General features: G+C 44.1%; 3 protein-coding genes across 4 annotated transcripts in view; all 3 read right to left on the reverse strand.

The window, feature by feature from the left end:
* On the reverse strand, positions 1-3,095 carry mrpl24 (mitochondrial ribosomal protein L24). 2 transcript variants are annotated; one of them, XM_067255474.1, is made up of 6 exons: positions 2,975-3,095; positions 2,387-2,573; positions 2,141-2,236; positions 1,850-1,953; positions 1,577-1,707; positions 1-1,406 (listed from the first exon to the last, which is right to left on the reverse strand). In XM_067255474.1, exons 2-6 carry the CDS (start codon positions 2,567-2,569, stop codon positions 1,270-1,272), a joined length of 651 nt encoding a protein of 216 aa, XP_067111575.1. In that variant the 5' UTR covers positions 2,570-2,573; positions 2,975-3,095; the 3' UTR covers positions 1-1,269. The 2 variants fall into 2 exon arrangements, with proteins under 2 accessions (XP_067111575.1, XP_067111576.1); XM_067255475.1 differs by having other exon boundaries at positions 2,387-2,570; positions 2,975-3,063.
* A 3-nt stretch (positions 3,096-3,098) lies between these two features.
* Positions 3,099-4,827, reverse strand: LOC136961957 (glutathione S-transferase A-like). Its single transcript, XM_067255473.1, has 5 exons — positions 4,561-4,827; positions 4,027-4,092; positions 3,833-3,938; positions 3,622-3,740; positions 3,099-3,531 (listed from the first exon to the last, which is right to left on the reverse strand). Exons 1-5 carry the CDS (start codon positions 4,726-4,728, stop codon positions 3,313-3,315), a joined length of 678 nt encoding a protein of 225 aa, XP_067111574.1. The 5' UTR covers positions 4,729-4,827; the 3' UTR covers positions 3,099-3,312.
* Positions 4,828-5,588: 761 nt separating this feature from the next.
* The window catches only part of fhod3a (formin homology 2 domain containing 3a), a 39,944-nt gene continuing 30,281 nt past the window's right edge, over positions 5,589-15,251 (reverse strand). Inside the window, 14 exon segments of the mRNA XM_067255437.1 lie at positions 5,589-7,463; positions 7,577-7,741; positions 7,898-8,111; positions 8,433-8,456; positions 8,590-8,794; positions 8,942-9,132; positions 9,211-9,372; positions 9,606-9,725; positions 10,474-10,656; positions 10,923-11,081; positions 12,493-12,633; positions 13,139-13,219; positions 13,221-13,909; positions 14,161-14,505. Coding sequence (XP_067111538.1) covers positions 7,381-7,463; positions 7,577-7,741; positions 7,898-8,111; positions 8,433-8,456; positions 8,590-8,794; positions 8,942-9,132; positions 9,211-9,372; positions 9,606-9,725; positions 10,474-10,656; positions 10,923-11,081; positions 12,493-12,633; positions 13,139-13,219; positions 13,221-13,909; positions 14,161-14,505 — 2,762 coding nt within the window. The 3' untranslated portion in view covers positions 5,589-7,380.

The raw sequence follows: 15,251 nt of genomic DNA on the forward strand, positions 1-15,251 counted from the left end.
TCCTATGCTTGATTTATTATTGGCAGTACAGTTGTTTTGTAGTATTTTGTAAAACTTTCAATATCTGATACCATAGCCTACAGTGTATGTTATACAGAACCATGTTTAAGTTTAGGGATGACAGCGTAATAGGAATGGAAACTCTTTAAAGCTAGTGAGATTTTCCAACGCCATCTTGTGGCAAATGTTTAAATAACTTCAAATATCCGGTTTCCAGTAAGTCAAATGAGGTGAGAAACCTCCCCATCTCCCTACCCAGGGATTTACTTGGTGGATCCTGTACTTGGTTCTTAGCCTTGTTGGCAAGTTGGCAGGACATACCCAGATCAGCTTACACTGGCAAGAAGGATAACTCCCTGGCTTGCCAACATATAATAAATCTATTTTTATACAATGAATGACCATAGCTGGGAGCTTTTGCCATGAGTAATGGCTTATTCATTTCCTATTTTGCCTTCTTGATTCTTTGTGCAAGGCAAGCTGGAGGATTCGTTTTGTATTCCTCTGGCACAACATTTGCTGCATTGCACACTTAAAATCCATTGACGTCAGAAAGCTTTTAGAATTTTGAGCTCTACCTCTCAAAGCTGTCTCCCAAATTCAATGTTCCCCTTCACAGACTGTCCTGAGTAGTGAATCACAATTTTCAAGCTTTAATTAGTTGCTGACTGAACGTTTTCTCAATAAAGGAAAAATCTTTGCAGCCTGAGGCATTTTTTGGGGGAAAGATTTTATATGCTCAGAATGCCCTTAATAATCTACAGATAAAGGAAAATGTACAACCAAATAGTTATATAAATGACCAATTCAAACGCAAAAGTTAGTTGTGTACTGCAGTCATACAATTGTATTCCCTATAATTGATATATAGAGATGATAGCTTTACTTCAGCCATTTCAGTGTTTTACCTCATCTCAAACAACATTCCTCAACAGTGTATTCATTTCACACATTCATTTGAGATATAAAAAGCAAGAAATTCTGAAACAAACTCGGCATATCTAATTATAAATAGCATCATAATCTGACTTGTATTCCACATAGAATGCATCGAGTAGCAGTGAGTTACTGAAAGAGAACACATTTCTGGCACATTTCCTTTTTTCTCGTGTTTCATATTGGTTCAATTTGAAAACACTAAGAAAGATACAGGGTGGTCAGTACTAGCTGCTCTGTAGCAGTGACCACTCTGGATGTGAGTTTGGGAGACGTAAGGACGAGTACCATTCCCCACACAGCAGTGTGACCTTTGAACCAGATGCTGTCTGCTCAGTACCAGTAGGACTTCCTGGGTCTCCTGTTATCCTGAATGTTCAGCTTCTCCATGACCTCCTCCTCCAGGGTCTTTAGCGAGGGTGTGTAGGTCTTCTCCAGACAGTCCTCTGGACTAGTGTCTTTAGGACAATCTGAAAAAGGGGTGATTACAGTGAGTTACAATGCCAGGCAATTTGAAATGTAAAAAAAACAAAAATATGACGTAAAAAGAAGTCAAAACCATATTTAAACACAAGTTTAGATTTTTACATCTGGGTTGCAATAGAAACTGGCATTACTTTCCTCCCTAGAAGCAACTTACCCTTCCATTGTTGTGTTATGATACCATCTTTGCGCTGGAACAATGGTCTGGGAATGATGCGTCCAGTTCTAAGGGACACACGAACCTTCTCTCCTTCCTCTGTAAACCTCCATTCCACCTCTGTGGGCTTCCTAGTTGGTGGTCAAAAGTGTCAGAATTCTAATAGGACTCACAAGCGGAGGGAATCAGTTTACTTGCTCTAACTTACTAATAGCCTTTTTAACATGCTTTCACCAACTACCTCTAAAACCTTCCGATGGTACCTGGGCTTACCTGTCACTGGGGTCGATGAGTTTGATGTCTTTGAGTAAGAGGGGAGCTTCACTGGCAATATAAGTACCTCGGTAGTCCTCAGATTTACCAATGTACCTAAAATGCTAAAAAATACAACTGGGTTTTTATTTATGCTTTTAAATCTTCTTCTGAGCTATGTACATTGATACAAATTCACAAACGAATATTTCCATTTAAAGTAGGATTCATTTTTTTCAAAGTAGGATGCACTTTTTCAAAGTATTCTATTTTGTACATATTCCTTAACACCATTTAGGTTTCGACTCTTACTGTATTCAGGCCGTCCAGGATGACCCAGTTTCTGTCTCTGAAGACCTGGGTAACCTTTCCCTGTTTCCCTTTATCTTTCCCAGACAAAATTTCAACCTGGTAAGAACAGAAATTGTTCATCATGTAGTCCTACTACTCACAATGCATCATTCCACCTATTATAAAAAAAAAAAATATAGTCACAGACTTGTACTATCAGACACACCAAAACTGCCTTTCAAAGCTTCGCCATATCTGACCACTTACCGTGTCTCCTCTAAAAACAGACCAGTCTTCATTAGCTATGGGCTCTACAAAGACCTTTCTCCTCTTCTTGCCTGCTGGGTTCTGTCGCCTTGCAGCTATAGTCCAAGGTCGATTTGTTGTGTGACGGTAGTCTTTAGGAAAAGTAGCCTTAGCGGCCATTGACAGTAACTTTGTCAAACGCATTCTTCTGGAAAAAGAATTGATAGGAAACACTTAATCATGGAACAATGACAGTCAGATAGTCTAACCGTTTATCACCGTATTTGCCAGTCAGGTAGCTAGTAGCTTGCTAGCTATCTATGTACAGGGCAGCCAGTTCGTACAAGTGCAATATCAAAATCAATCATATTGTAATAACATACAGGGATTTAAACTTGAATGGGAAAATACACAGTAATGATAGGAGTTAAGGAATAGCATATTATAAAGTAGCTAATAGTTATGGCAAAGCTTGAACCAGCTTAGCCAACGTTATACAGCTAGCTACACTAGTCTAGCTAATTAGCCTAGCAGCACAAAACCAAGCGACAGATTCTAAACAGACCACCAAGAATGCAACAATGACAAGCTGAATGTGAATTTAAACACCTTGCTCACACTACAGTAGTGGTGGATAAACTTTGGTAGCTCCTCTCTTGTTGTCAATGTCACAATGCGTTCTAGATTCAACTATGAACCTTTTCTTATTTTTTTTTACCTTACTTTCCAGTTGGCGCACTGCTGCCCCTCATTGGTCGGAGTATAACCAAACATCTTAATGACAACTACATTTTATTATGAACAATTACAGAGCACATTGTTTAACCGAACAAAAATCGATGAAACGATATACTTTTGGAAAATTAACAAGCTTGAGTCCTATTATTATTTGTGTGACTATTTTTTTAAAACTCCATAATGAGTACATGTGTGTATAGGCCTGTTTTTCACAAGTCCTTGAGGGTGTTTTCTCCTGGAGTTTCCACCCAGTCTTGTGGCCAGGTAGCTTTAGCACTGGGTCTGTCCTTCATCAATTCGTAGTACTGACCCAGCCTGGGGTATCGCTCAGCACTCAGCCCAGATCGGAAGAGGAAGGCAATGGTTGGAAAAACAACAACATCAGCCATTGAAAAGGATTTTCCAGCCAGGTAGGATCCTGGCTCCATCTGGAAAACGAGAAACATTGTGTTATACGTTTAATTACTGACATGGTGGCATTTGAGCAGTGTGTACATGTATTTGTATGCATGTTTTACCTTCTGCAGGTAACCTTCCCACAGTTTGATTTCGGTGCCAAGCGCTGCCATGTTTCTCTTTATTGTTATGTCCATTCTCTCAGCCTCAGGGATGTAATATTCATACCAGATGACATCTCCTGTCAAAGATCACAAAAAGGTAAATGTACAAACCATTGAGTGTCTATGTCTTATCCACTCTGTCTTCATTCTGTTCTGATTATGCACATACCTGTTCTCTGGTAGATGGAAAGTCCTTCGAACATGCGCTGGAACACTAATCCCTGCTCTGCTGGTCCATCAGGAATCAACTTGGTCCCCTGCGACTTGAACTGACTCTAAAGTCAGTGCATTCAGTCAGGGCATTCAGGGTGAACACAATCTACACATTACAGGCCAAAGAAGTTAGTGTAGTTTAACTCTTACCTCCAGATACATGCATGCTCCATAGGATTCATTCACTATGATGTCCCCATGTTTGAAAGTAGGTACCTGGAATAGAAAGTCTAATAAGCATGACAACGCAGTTTACGCCAGATGATTATGAGAGTGGGCTATTAGCCTTTCTTATGTTGAATGGTATGAGTCAATAGAAAGGTGGCATGGTCTTGCCCTTCAATTCAAATTAGATATAATCTTGACACACTTTAAAACATTAGCCGCGAGCTCATTTTATTGGATCTGCAAATGGTCCCCATAGGCTGTCCATATAACTTCATATTTTGCATAGTTGGGTGCAATAAAAGGGATTGTGAAAAATCTGCTAATGTTCACGTGCAGAATGTGACCTACACCCAAACAGAAACAGTTGATCGCAGCAGGTGCTGCAGGCCAAGAAGACGGGTGTATGGGTTGTTGCAGCCATGTCGGCTAACATTTAATATGGACTCCTAGTAGGCCTTGTCGAAATCCCTAGCCTCTTGGGTTGAAGTCCTTAAGTACGCTGGGCGTGTTGCTTACCTGTCCTCTTGGGTTGAGATCCATAACTTCCTTGGACTTGTGTTCTCCTTTCTCGAAAGATAGCAGTTTCTGATTGTAGCCTTGCAGATTTTTCTCCTCCAGCGCGAGCATCACTCGCCAGCACGGAGGAGACCCAACGCACCACAGCAAAGTCATACTCTTGGCCATGATCAACTGTAAAGGAACGGTAACCAACTGGAGATGTAGCTGTGTGAAGCTATTCTACACTGACCGCAAACTCAGCTTGTTATAACTACTGACAGTTAGCTATTACTGTTCTGGTTCGTGGTGTAGCACGAATTACACGCCCAGTTTTAAGGAAACAACAATAATTTTTAAATATAAACTTTGAAGCTTTTTGAATCAGTACTCATATTTATTAAAACCAAATAGGATGTAGGATTTATTTTAACCGATCCAAAAGATGGATTATATATACAATATTTTTTTTGACCAATCAGATTTTTGTTTGTCTTTAGACTGCTTTTGCAAACCATGTAGCCCAGAGCCATAGAACATTTCTATGGCTCTGATGTAGCCTACTGACATTTTCGGACGTGCTCAGTTAGCTCGTTCAAATAACTAATTTGTTTTCATAACATATAAAATGAAAATAAAACAAATAATTTATGTTAATATACATTTTATAACTTGGTTATACTTGTAATATAAACTACAATTTAATCTATATCGGTCGTAGATATTGAAATAGATTATCACCGAAATAACATGTTTGGCACGTCAGGCTAAACTCTTATTCTGAAGGCCTATTCGCAAAACCGGAAATTCGATTGAGGACTATCGAGTCCAAATTTAGTTTTTATTTTATCAGTAGCTATGTGGTCTTAAAACAGCTCTCTGTGGAAATAGCGTCTAACTCGTGTCATATCATTGGAAAAACGGTTTTTGAATGGAAAAGTATGGTGTCAATGTCACATCGTTTTGTTGGGCCAGAAGAGGAAAGCAAATCAATGCAACCTGACTGTTAATTTGTCCAACCGGCGTGAAACTAATTACACATGAACACATTAAACGTATCACTGTATGTTTTTATTGCAGAATATGTGTACAGGGAGTTTCAAGTTAATTACACATTTCTTACTACTGACATGGAGGACGAGAAGCGTTGTTCAGCAACTACAGGCAGAAGAGTGGAACAGATATAATTGGCAAAGTGGGTTAAAAGTCCTTTCAAAGTAAATCATGACCACATGACCAAAAGCAAAACAAGAAACAGGGTCAAGTGAGAACCCTTCCAAAACAAAGCAACGTGTTCAGCGACCAATGCTGACCGTGGATTGCCTTTAGGTATTTATTTTTAAATTACAATTCACAGCCTTCAATAGCCTTACTTTATTGCCGTTTTCAGACTATAATACACTATTCTACAGAAATTACAAAAATAATACAAAACATGAAACACAAAACACAGCTAGTATGGGCATTTACAAATACTTTTTAAAAACAGAATCATCTGCATTTCCTTCATAACCTTTTAATTTTTACAATTTAAACGTTTCATTGTCTTATTTTTACAGTTTATAAACAATTCCACATACAAATGTGTTCCTTTTGTACTTTTTTCAATTGTTGAGAATTTCAAGTTTTAGAGAATGTGAAAAGGTAAAAGTTAAGTGAAAGTGTGGTACATTTTCTTCATCATGTTCGTTTTGTGAGTGTTTTTGCAATAAATACACTATACCATTTTACCAAAATAAAGTTGTGTGCCCTAACCATTCCACAATAAACAATGACAGTGACTAGCTTTGTGATTGGCAAACTAGCTATGTGATTGGCAAACGGAAGTGCAGTTGCTTTCTGTAACCATAGGTGGCGATGTCGCAGTGTGCTGAAAAAGGTTGATGACAAACATGGCAGGTACAGTACTACGCTGTCTCTTTAAAATAAAAGGCACACAACAGAAGGAAGGTGCTCTATCTTCATACTGAGCATGACCAAAAGATGTAAAAGGATCCAATTCTATGTTTAGAACTGAGACATGATCACAGACAGTACTACTTCCATGTGAAGCCTCTTGAGACTGTTGGTATTGCTTCTGAAAGGAGACTGAGCTGTGAGGTTGTAGCAATGGGCCAAGCTGGTGGATCCCTTTATACAGTACTTGTTTGGTTCACGGATCCAATCAGTAATAGCTAGCCATTGCCTTCCATAATGACCCTCCACTGCTAAGCATCATGACAGGTCTTCCTACACTTGAGGTTATCATGACTGGAGAGACAGGTACGTAAAAAACACATCACAGCTTTCGTCAACAGAAAATAATTTTGCAATGTTTAACACATCCCCTCATCAAGTAGTGTCCCTTTTTGTATATTTGTATATTCGATGGTAACATTCAGTTTAAACAAAAACTAGTATAAATACTTTTTAAACAATCCTCGAAGGCAGTATACTTACGCGAACAAACCTTTAGTTTAAACACAATCACAAATCCTGTTTCAGTTGTTTTGCCCCTTTGCCTTACAATTCAACACTCCCTTTTTCTCTCGATAATACTCTTTTTTCATGTATTTTGCCCAACCTCTTTTCCCGATGGAGTATTAACAATTGATGTAGCAACCCCTAACTGAAAAAAAAACACCACAACAATGACAGCATCATCAACCAGACACAAGCACTCGTGTGATTTGCTATACCAGCAACACAGGACTACTACGAGGAGACTGATTGGCTGCCTGGGGTTCCGGGGAGGGAGATGAAGGCAGCAGTGTGACAAGGATGCCCCAGAGGGCTTGGAGAGCTGTACTTCCATGACCATTCCTATGTTATGTCATAGGGTGACCTTCTGGGAAAGAGATGTCACACTTGCATCTCCGAGGCATCGGACAGTCCCAAAGCCAGGGCCTCCTCTGGAGTCAGACCGCTCTTCAGAGTCCTCCTCACTGCAAACAGAATGGAATAGAACAGAGTAAGGTCATACATAACTTCAGTAAGAACATTCCTCATTTGCTGTGACTTGAGTAAGAAATGGATGTGGATGGGTGTTTAGACCTACGTGACTTGCGGTTGGCTCGTGACCTCCTCCTTTCCCGGGGCTGTGACCTCTGACCCGGGCCTTGAGTGGCTGATCTCACGATACGCTCCATGATCTCATCCGCCGCATCATCCCCGGTGATCTGAGAGTCCTCGGCGGGCGGGGTCCACGCTTGCATCGTGCGACCTGAGGGGGAGGGGAAGTGACTGGGAGATAAGACTGGGCACATGGTATAATCAATAAAAAAAACTGAAGCTTCATCTTAGTTCTTTAGATAATTATCTACACTAACACTGTAAGTGGAAACTATACACGCGTGTGTGTGTTGTTGTACTCCCCCACCTCCCCGGCCAGGACGTGATCTGGTCCGTGTGCGTAGCCCCGACACGCCTGTGGCCTCACTCTCCCCGCTCTGCAGGCTGGTCTTCAGTACTGCCTTCATGTTCTCATGCTCTGCTGCATCCTCAGCATGACCCAGACCTTGAGGTTGCTGGCTCTCCTCACCACCACCGGGGGCACTGCTGTTGCCACTTCCAGGGGCATACTTCCCACCACACTGGAGGGCAGAAGAAGAGAGAGAACCAGCCACAGTTTGAGTTGGTTAATATAATACAAAGACTTCTGAACAGTCCTCAGGCATAAATAAATCCAAGCTTTAGAGTTTGAACAGTTTAACAATGTTTTAGGAACAAGTATAAGTGCTGTGTATCAGCAAATGATCCATTAAAGTCAGGCAAATGTAGACACCCAAAAGATTAAAAACTTGAGAGAAATGTCAGAGGAGGTGTTTTGGGGGGCATGACAAAGGTTTCTCAAGCATACACTCATGCTTGTGTACACACACATGCTTGAGCGAACACAAAACACACAGTGGTACCTCACTCTCCTCTTCATCATCAGACTATGAGAGAATATAAAACAGATAAGTACGGGGAAGAAGTAAAAAAAAAGTGACAGAAAGAATAAAAAGAAAGAATATAACTGTAAGAAAAGGAGAAAAAAGGCTCAAATAAACGGGGTCAAAATAAACTCACTGGAGCGTTGACGTCTATGATCATCTTGCCCCGGGTCTTGTTGCGTTCTCGATGGTCGGCCCGTTTCTGTTTCTGTTGCAGCACCCTGTCTCTGGTGGTCCGGTACTCCAGAGCAAACTCACTGAGAATCTTACTGAACCTGTGGACACTGATCTCTCTCACACCATAGGCCGGATGGCCCAGGAATAAGAGGAACGCATGAAACCTAGAACAAATGGGGGGAAAAGCAGGAGAAAGAAGGGGGTGTGAGAGAGACATAGAGAGCATAGACTGTCACCTGACTGCGTACCAGCAACACGTATTCCAATTCCCCTCATACAGTAACCCAGGTGTGTGAGGTAGCTCCACCTACCTGTTCATGATCCGGCGATGAACTATCTTCAGGATGATGATCCTCTCGGCACAGTCTTTGAGGAAGTCGGACATCTTCTGTTTGAGCGTGGGCTTCATCTCGTGCTTGGCGATGACTTTCAGATGATCCCAGGATGCTTTGCAGCGCCGTTCCATCTGAATCAGGTTCTCCTGGAGCTGATCAAAGTCCACCTGAGAGATGGAATTGGTCGTGATTAACCAGTGTAGTGTGTGTGTGTGTGTCAGTGGGTGGTTGTTCTTACAACATACTTTAGCAGAGCGGGTGATAGCTCCTATCTCCGAGTACAGGTCTGTGCTCTGAGGGAAGTTCTCCACCACCACAGTACAGGCGTGGTGCAGCAGAGACTGTTTATGGACCGTATCCTTCACCTCGGGAACCTTCTCCAGGTAGCTCAGCTCAAAGCCTTTGACCTAGATTGGAGTCGATAAACACACACAAACATGCGCATGTCCGAGCCCACACAGACACATGTACACACACGCACACAGATCAAATACAAATTAGAATTCATGAACCGTCTGATGACATCGTTTTTTCGTTCAGACTGTATTTCCTACACCTGTGTGATGATGTGAAGACTGATCAAGGAGAGTGAGAAAGAGAGAGTGACAGAGAGAGACAGAGAGAGACAGGTGTGACTCACATTGGTTCCGTTGAGGAAGTTGCCCATAGCGAGCAGGGTGGAGAGGATGTAGCGAAGCGTCTTGTTCTTCTCCAGCTGCTCCATCCCCTCCTTCAGATCCTGGAGAGGCTCTGCCACTTCCTAGGACACACACACACACAGATGCACACACACAGACGTACACACACAAACACGCACCAGCACACTATTAACGACTCAATTCATGTCTTACAGGATGTGTTTCATTTAAGGTTTTGCTCTGTGGTGGAGCCCAAATTACAGCAGGTGCACTGAGGTCCCTGCTGTGGTTCATCTGCCCTTGTTTAGGTTTGTATAAAGGTTGTTTAAAGGTTTGTGTCCAGGTCAGCCGTTGGGAATGGCTACAGAACATGGTTTTGATTACCTGCTCTTTTGTTTTTTGGTACATTATGTTCCAGGCCTGTGTGTATCTGTGTGTGTATCTCTCAGTCTTGTTGTTTCTGCACGCTATGTTCCCCTCCATTAAAACTCCCGCTACTAAAACATCCCTTTCCAGAGTTAGGGAATGCCGCTCTACACAACCTGCGGTCAGGAATCCTGCCCCTCGGACAAGATGAAAGACGCAGCATCCTGTGGAAAAGCATAAAATTTACAGGACAGCTCGAGAGCCCCAGCATGTTTTCCATTGCCGGTTTCTGGCTTTGAACCTCCTACCCCGGACGCATTCCTTGGACGGACTGACATATGTCTGATTGTGCCAGAGAGCGTGTTCTAATGAGGCTAGCTAGTATTAGGTCAGGAAGCTGTTGGTTTGGAGGATGTTGTTGTTTGGGCTCCATTATGCATACAGGGACATGGAGACACACTCACACAAACACGCACAGACACACACAGATACACACAAACGCACCTTCTCCGTGACCTCATAGTCCATCTTGAAGGCCCAGAGCTGCAGGCGAGCGGAGAGCTCTGAGATGGAGGAGAGGACGAGGAGGAACTGCTCGGCTGAGCCCAGCGGAACGTCGGGGCTGGCCAGCTGGGCCTCCTGGATCTTCTGCTTCTCCTCTTCGGTGGGAATCATGGTGAGGATTTTCTAGAGGAGGGGAGAGGTAGCAGAAGGGAAAGGAGAGGAAGGTCAGGGAGCGAATGAAGGGAGAGAGAGAGAGAGAGAGAGAGAGAGAGAGAGAGAGAGAGAGAGAGAGAGAGAGAGAGAGAGAGAGAGAGAGAGAGAGAGAGAGAGAGAGAGAGAGAGAGAGAGAGAGAGAGAGAGAGATGATTAACCTTTGAATCTTTCACAAGCAGTACAAAAGAATAGCTATCCACCCCACCACTGTTGTCTTCATCATGGTCAGTGCTCACCTCTATGCCCTCCTTGGTGAGCGCGTACTCGTCAAAGTTGAGGATGGCCGTCTTGATGGTACGAGGTGGAGGAAGGACAGTCAGCCCGATGTTGATGGCGTTGCTCCTCTTCGAATCCAGCACTATGACTTCCTGACGCTTACCATCAGCAGCTGTTTTCTATGAGACACACACACACACACACGTACACAGAGGTCAGAGAAGATTAAGGGTTAAGAATTACATATTGTAATTTTAAGTCCATCTTATCATTATGCATGAACAATACAGTCTAGGCACTCTCTGTATTCTTATTTCTATTACCCCCCCCCCTCTCTTTTTACCTCTCCACCTCTTTTTCTCAGAGTGTGGGCCTGTTTATGGCCTGGTAGGGATTTAGGGGATCAGCACTCGGGGTGAAATTGACTGCAGCTGTGGATAATAATGGCAAGGTGGAAAAGGGCTAGAGCACGCATGTGCGTACGGTTTCTGTGTGTGATTCTGCGTGTACGGTGAACCAGTTCTCTATGCACATCAGTGTATTTGCATGTGTCTTATTTCTGTTCACATGACATCACACTCGGCGCTATTAGCTGAAGGCATGTGTGTGAGAGTGTGCCACATCAAAGAACAAAGATGCAGGTGCGAAGACCTAGATGCCGTCTTCAGCCAGGATGGATTCCACATGGGGGCCATTAGCAACTTTGTCGTTTACCCATCCTATTTCCTATACTGGTGTTGCCAAGCCACTCTGCCATTCTAGAGCTCTCCTTTCTCAAAAGACCATTAGGCTGAAATCAAAATGTCACCATAAAGTGTAGCTCCTTTAATTTTATGACATGTTAGGAGTGTTAGAACCACTGCTTTTCATCTGCCTGATATGGACACGCAGCTAAAAACAAGGTGGTGGAGTTCAAAGTCAGAAGTGTGTGTGTGTGTGTTTAATAGCCCGGTGGTCTCAAACTTGGACCATCTCTGTACTCAACATTTCAAGGATGACAGGTTTCCATCAAAACAAACGAGGTGGACCACCACCAGACCAGGCGTGTGGACCGGCTAACTGACTGTTCTTTAACAGGAGCAGCTTTAACAACAGCTTGCGGTTTTGAACGTAGGCTTGAAGTTCAAAGTGTTGCAAAGGCCAGGTCTGAGCTTCTCGTCTCTGGCAGCCAGACTGGATCTATTCCAGGTCTTATAGGTCTAATACCAGGGATCTACCTCCACACTCCTCTGTGTGATCTCATCAAGAACACACATGACCTTACTTAACCCACTGGGTCACGGTTCAACTGGATGACAAAACCATGTCATGAACTGTATTGTGTCCCTGGAATTTACCTCAAATGCCTCATTATGTTAGATGCCAATCACAATGGGGATAATATGATTGAGCTGAATTCATTTGAAGTGCTTTGATTCTACATGATAAATGTTCAATATGTAAGTAAAGTCCACTACATGCAGAACCGAAAGTATAGCTCAGAAGTAAGAGTATTTGACAGCAGGTCAAGAGGTTGCAGGTTCAAATCCCCCCTTGTAGGCTGCTTCGCATAAAACAGTCTTGTAAATAAACCTCATCACAGCTTCTTACCTTAGTGACGGTTATCTCCTTGGACTTAGACTCGAAGAGGTGTTCTAGTTTAGACGTGTCTAGTTTCACAGAGTCCAGATGTGACCAGAAGGAATCTCCGCTGCGCTTGTGGTCCCTGTCCTTCAGGTCCGAGGGACGCACCTGGGAACCACGTAATCATTTGATCATGATACTGTAGCTGCTCTCAGAGGAAGCACATCAGGAAAGCAGAGGGCACATTTCATCTGTGGACAGTGGAGCACGTAGGTGTGTGTGTTGGTGTTTGAACTCCCTGCATGAGATGATGACCCATAAAGACTTCTAACATTTCTAAGGAATCAAATCAAAATCTAAATGTATTTGTATAGCCTTTTTTTTACAAGCAATGTCACAGAGGGCTTCACATACGCCCATAGAACTGCCCCTCAACCAACCTAAACCCTCAAGGAAGACAAGGAAAAACTCCCAGAATAACTAAATAAGGAAATGTACAGTGTCATTGCTTTGAATTATTACATTTATTACAAAAAAGGCTTGAACTTAGACTTAAGATAAGTCAATGTTCAACTTAAGACCTTGTATTTCACTGGTATTCCTCCCCCATAAAATGTATATCAAAAGTGAATCAGAGTACCTTGATGGGATCCCAGACCCCGGTGTGACCTACCTCGCTCCAGAACAGCCTGATGGTTTTCTTCTTCTTCTGGAAGAGAGGGGGCTCGGGGGGAGGGGGCCCCAGGGCTGACGGCGAGGAGAAGGGGGGGGGGGGGCGGGGGCTTCATCACCAACCCCCCTCCCAGCGCTGGCGGGAGTGGGGGGCAGCCGAACAGTGGCGGGGGAGGGGGCATATGGGCGGAATAGCTGGAGCAGGGGGGCGGTGGCGGCGGAGGCAGGGACAGGTCACTGGAGCCCCCCAGGAGGCCTGCGTCCAGGATGTCCCTGTCATCCTCCTCCTTCAGGTCGGTGAAGTCGATGTCGCCGATGCGCAGCTCCCGCGGGCTGGCTAGCAGCTGGTCCCAGATGGTGTCCGACTCCTTCTTGGGGGGCGGCGGTGGTGGAGGGGGGGGCGGGGAGGGCTCGTTGGCAGGGGTCTCCATGTGGGGGTGGGGCACACCCAGACCTTTCACCAGGTCCCCGAAGCGCTCAGCGAACGCACGTATGTTGCTGTGGTGCTCACCCTTGTCTGTTGCACCGTCTGTGGAGGGGGACAGTTTCGGGGTGCCATCCTGGCTTGCTTGTCCGTCAGACTGCTGGTTGGCCTCCTCCCCTTCCACTCCTTTCTCCTTCCCCTTGTCCATCTCCTCCTCCTCCTCCTCCTCCTCGTCGCTGGGTTTCTTACTCTGGGAGTACAGCATGTCCAGCATGAAGAGCTTACTGTTGAGGATCTTGCTGCACTGCTCGTTCACGTCCACCTCCTTAACACTCTGAGTCCACTGACCTAGACAGAGAAAGGGGAGGGATGGGCAGAGAGAGAGAGAGAGAGAGAGAGAGAGAGAGAGAGAGAGAGAGAGAGAGAGAGTGTAAAAGCCCGAATGAAAAGTATGGGGATGGAAAGAAATTAAAAAATTAAAAAAGAGTTGTAAAAACATATTCCACAATTTCATCTATCTGCAAACTGCATGGTTAGTGCTGTCCTGTAATTGTTAGTTCTGTGTACTATGTACTGGCCTCGTGTTCTGCCTGTCTCACCATTCTCACTGCTGCCTCTCTCCTCTCTCTCCAAGGTGCTGCTGGCCGAGGAGATGCTGGAGGCAGAGCAGTTGTCCTTCTCGTTCACCTCTTCATTCTGTCTCTCCTTGTCGCTCAGGATCCCACTGTCCTCCTCCTCCCTCTCTTTCTCTGGCTCCGGTTCCTTCTCCTCTAGTCCCTCCTCCTCCTCCTTCCCCGCCTCTGTTCCGTCCTTCACCTCCTCTTCTTGTTTCTCTGCCTCCTTTCCCCCCTCTCCTCCTCCTTCTTCTTCTTCTTCTTCTGCAGGTTGTGTCTCCTTCTCCTCCGGGTCTGGACTCACGCTGGAGTCCTCCCCCTCCGCCTCACCTGTTCCAGGGCACAGGCAGAGTGCTAGTAAGCTCTACTGTGGAGGGCTTGTAGTGTTGTAGTAGATACAGCAAGTAAAGAGACCTCAGATATTTTAAACATACAAATGCATTTCTCCTACACATACACACACAGACACACTCTATGTACTTTGTACACAACTAGTGCAATGTCCAACGCTGTATATATTTTCGCTGCAACGAAATACTTGACAAAGTTACTTGACTGACAGAGAGCTCTATTCTGCTTGCGTGCCACAATATGACCTTGGCATCAACACACACACACATTAACCACACACAACGTAACACTAAGGTAAACATGCATGTACAATATGGCAGGTATACAAAGGTGGGTTGTCAGAGACCAGGAAATGAACAGGAAATGAGGAATTAGGTTCCTGTTTACGTCAACACGCACACACACATACACACAAACATACACACACACACACTCTCAGTACAGTCTATGCTGTGATGTAGTCAAGAGTAGAAAAACACAGGGCTTCTGGCGGTTCATACACTAGCTCATTTCAGCTACAGTAAGCATGCTCATGACTATGCATTCATTCAGCTCTTACCCAACATTGCTATCACACTTTCAAATAGCTCTTTCAAGAACGTTTTGACCCCTTCACCCACATCCTCTATTTCTCCTTCTCTTCCTTCTTTTCTTTCAACCTCTCTCATGTCTGTCACACCTGTGCTGGGATTTTATGAAAGCCACAAACTGAAGCAATTTGAAAG

Source organism: Osmerus mordax, chromosome 18 (assembly GCF_038355195.1).
Source record: "Osmerus mordax isolate fOsmMor3 chromosome 18, fOsmMor3.pri, whole genome shotgun sequence".
NCBI classification, from domain to species: Eukaryota; Metazoa; Chordata; class Actinopteri; order Osmeriformes; family Osmeridae; genus Osmerus; species Osmerus mordax.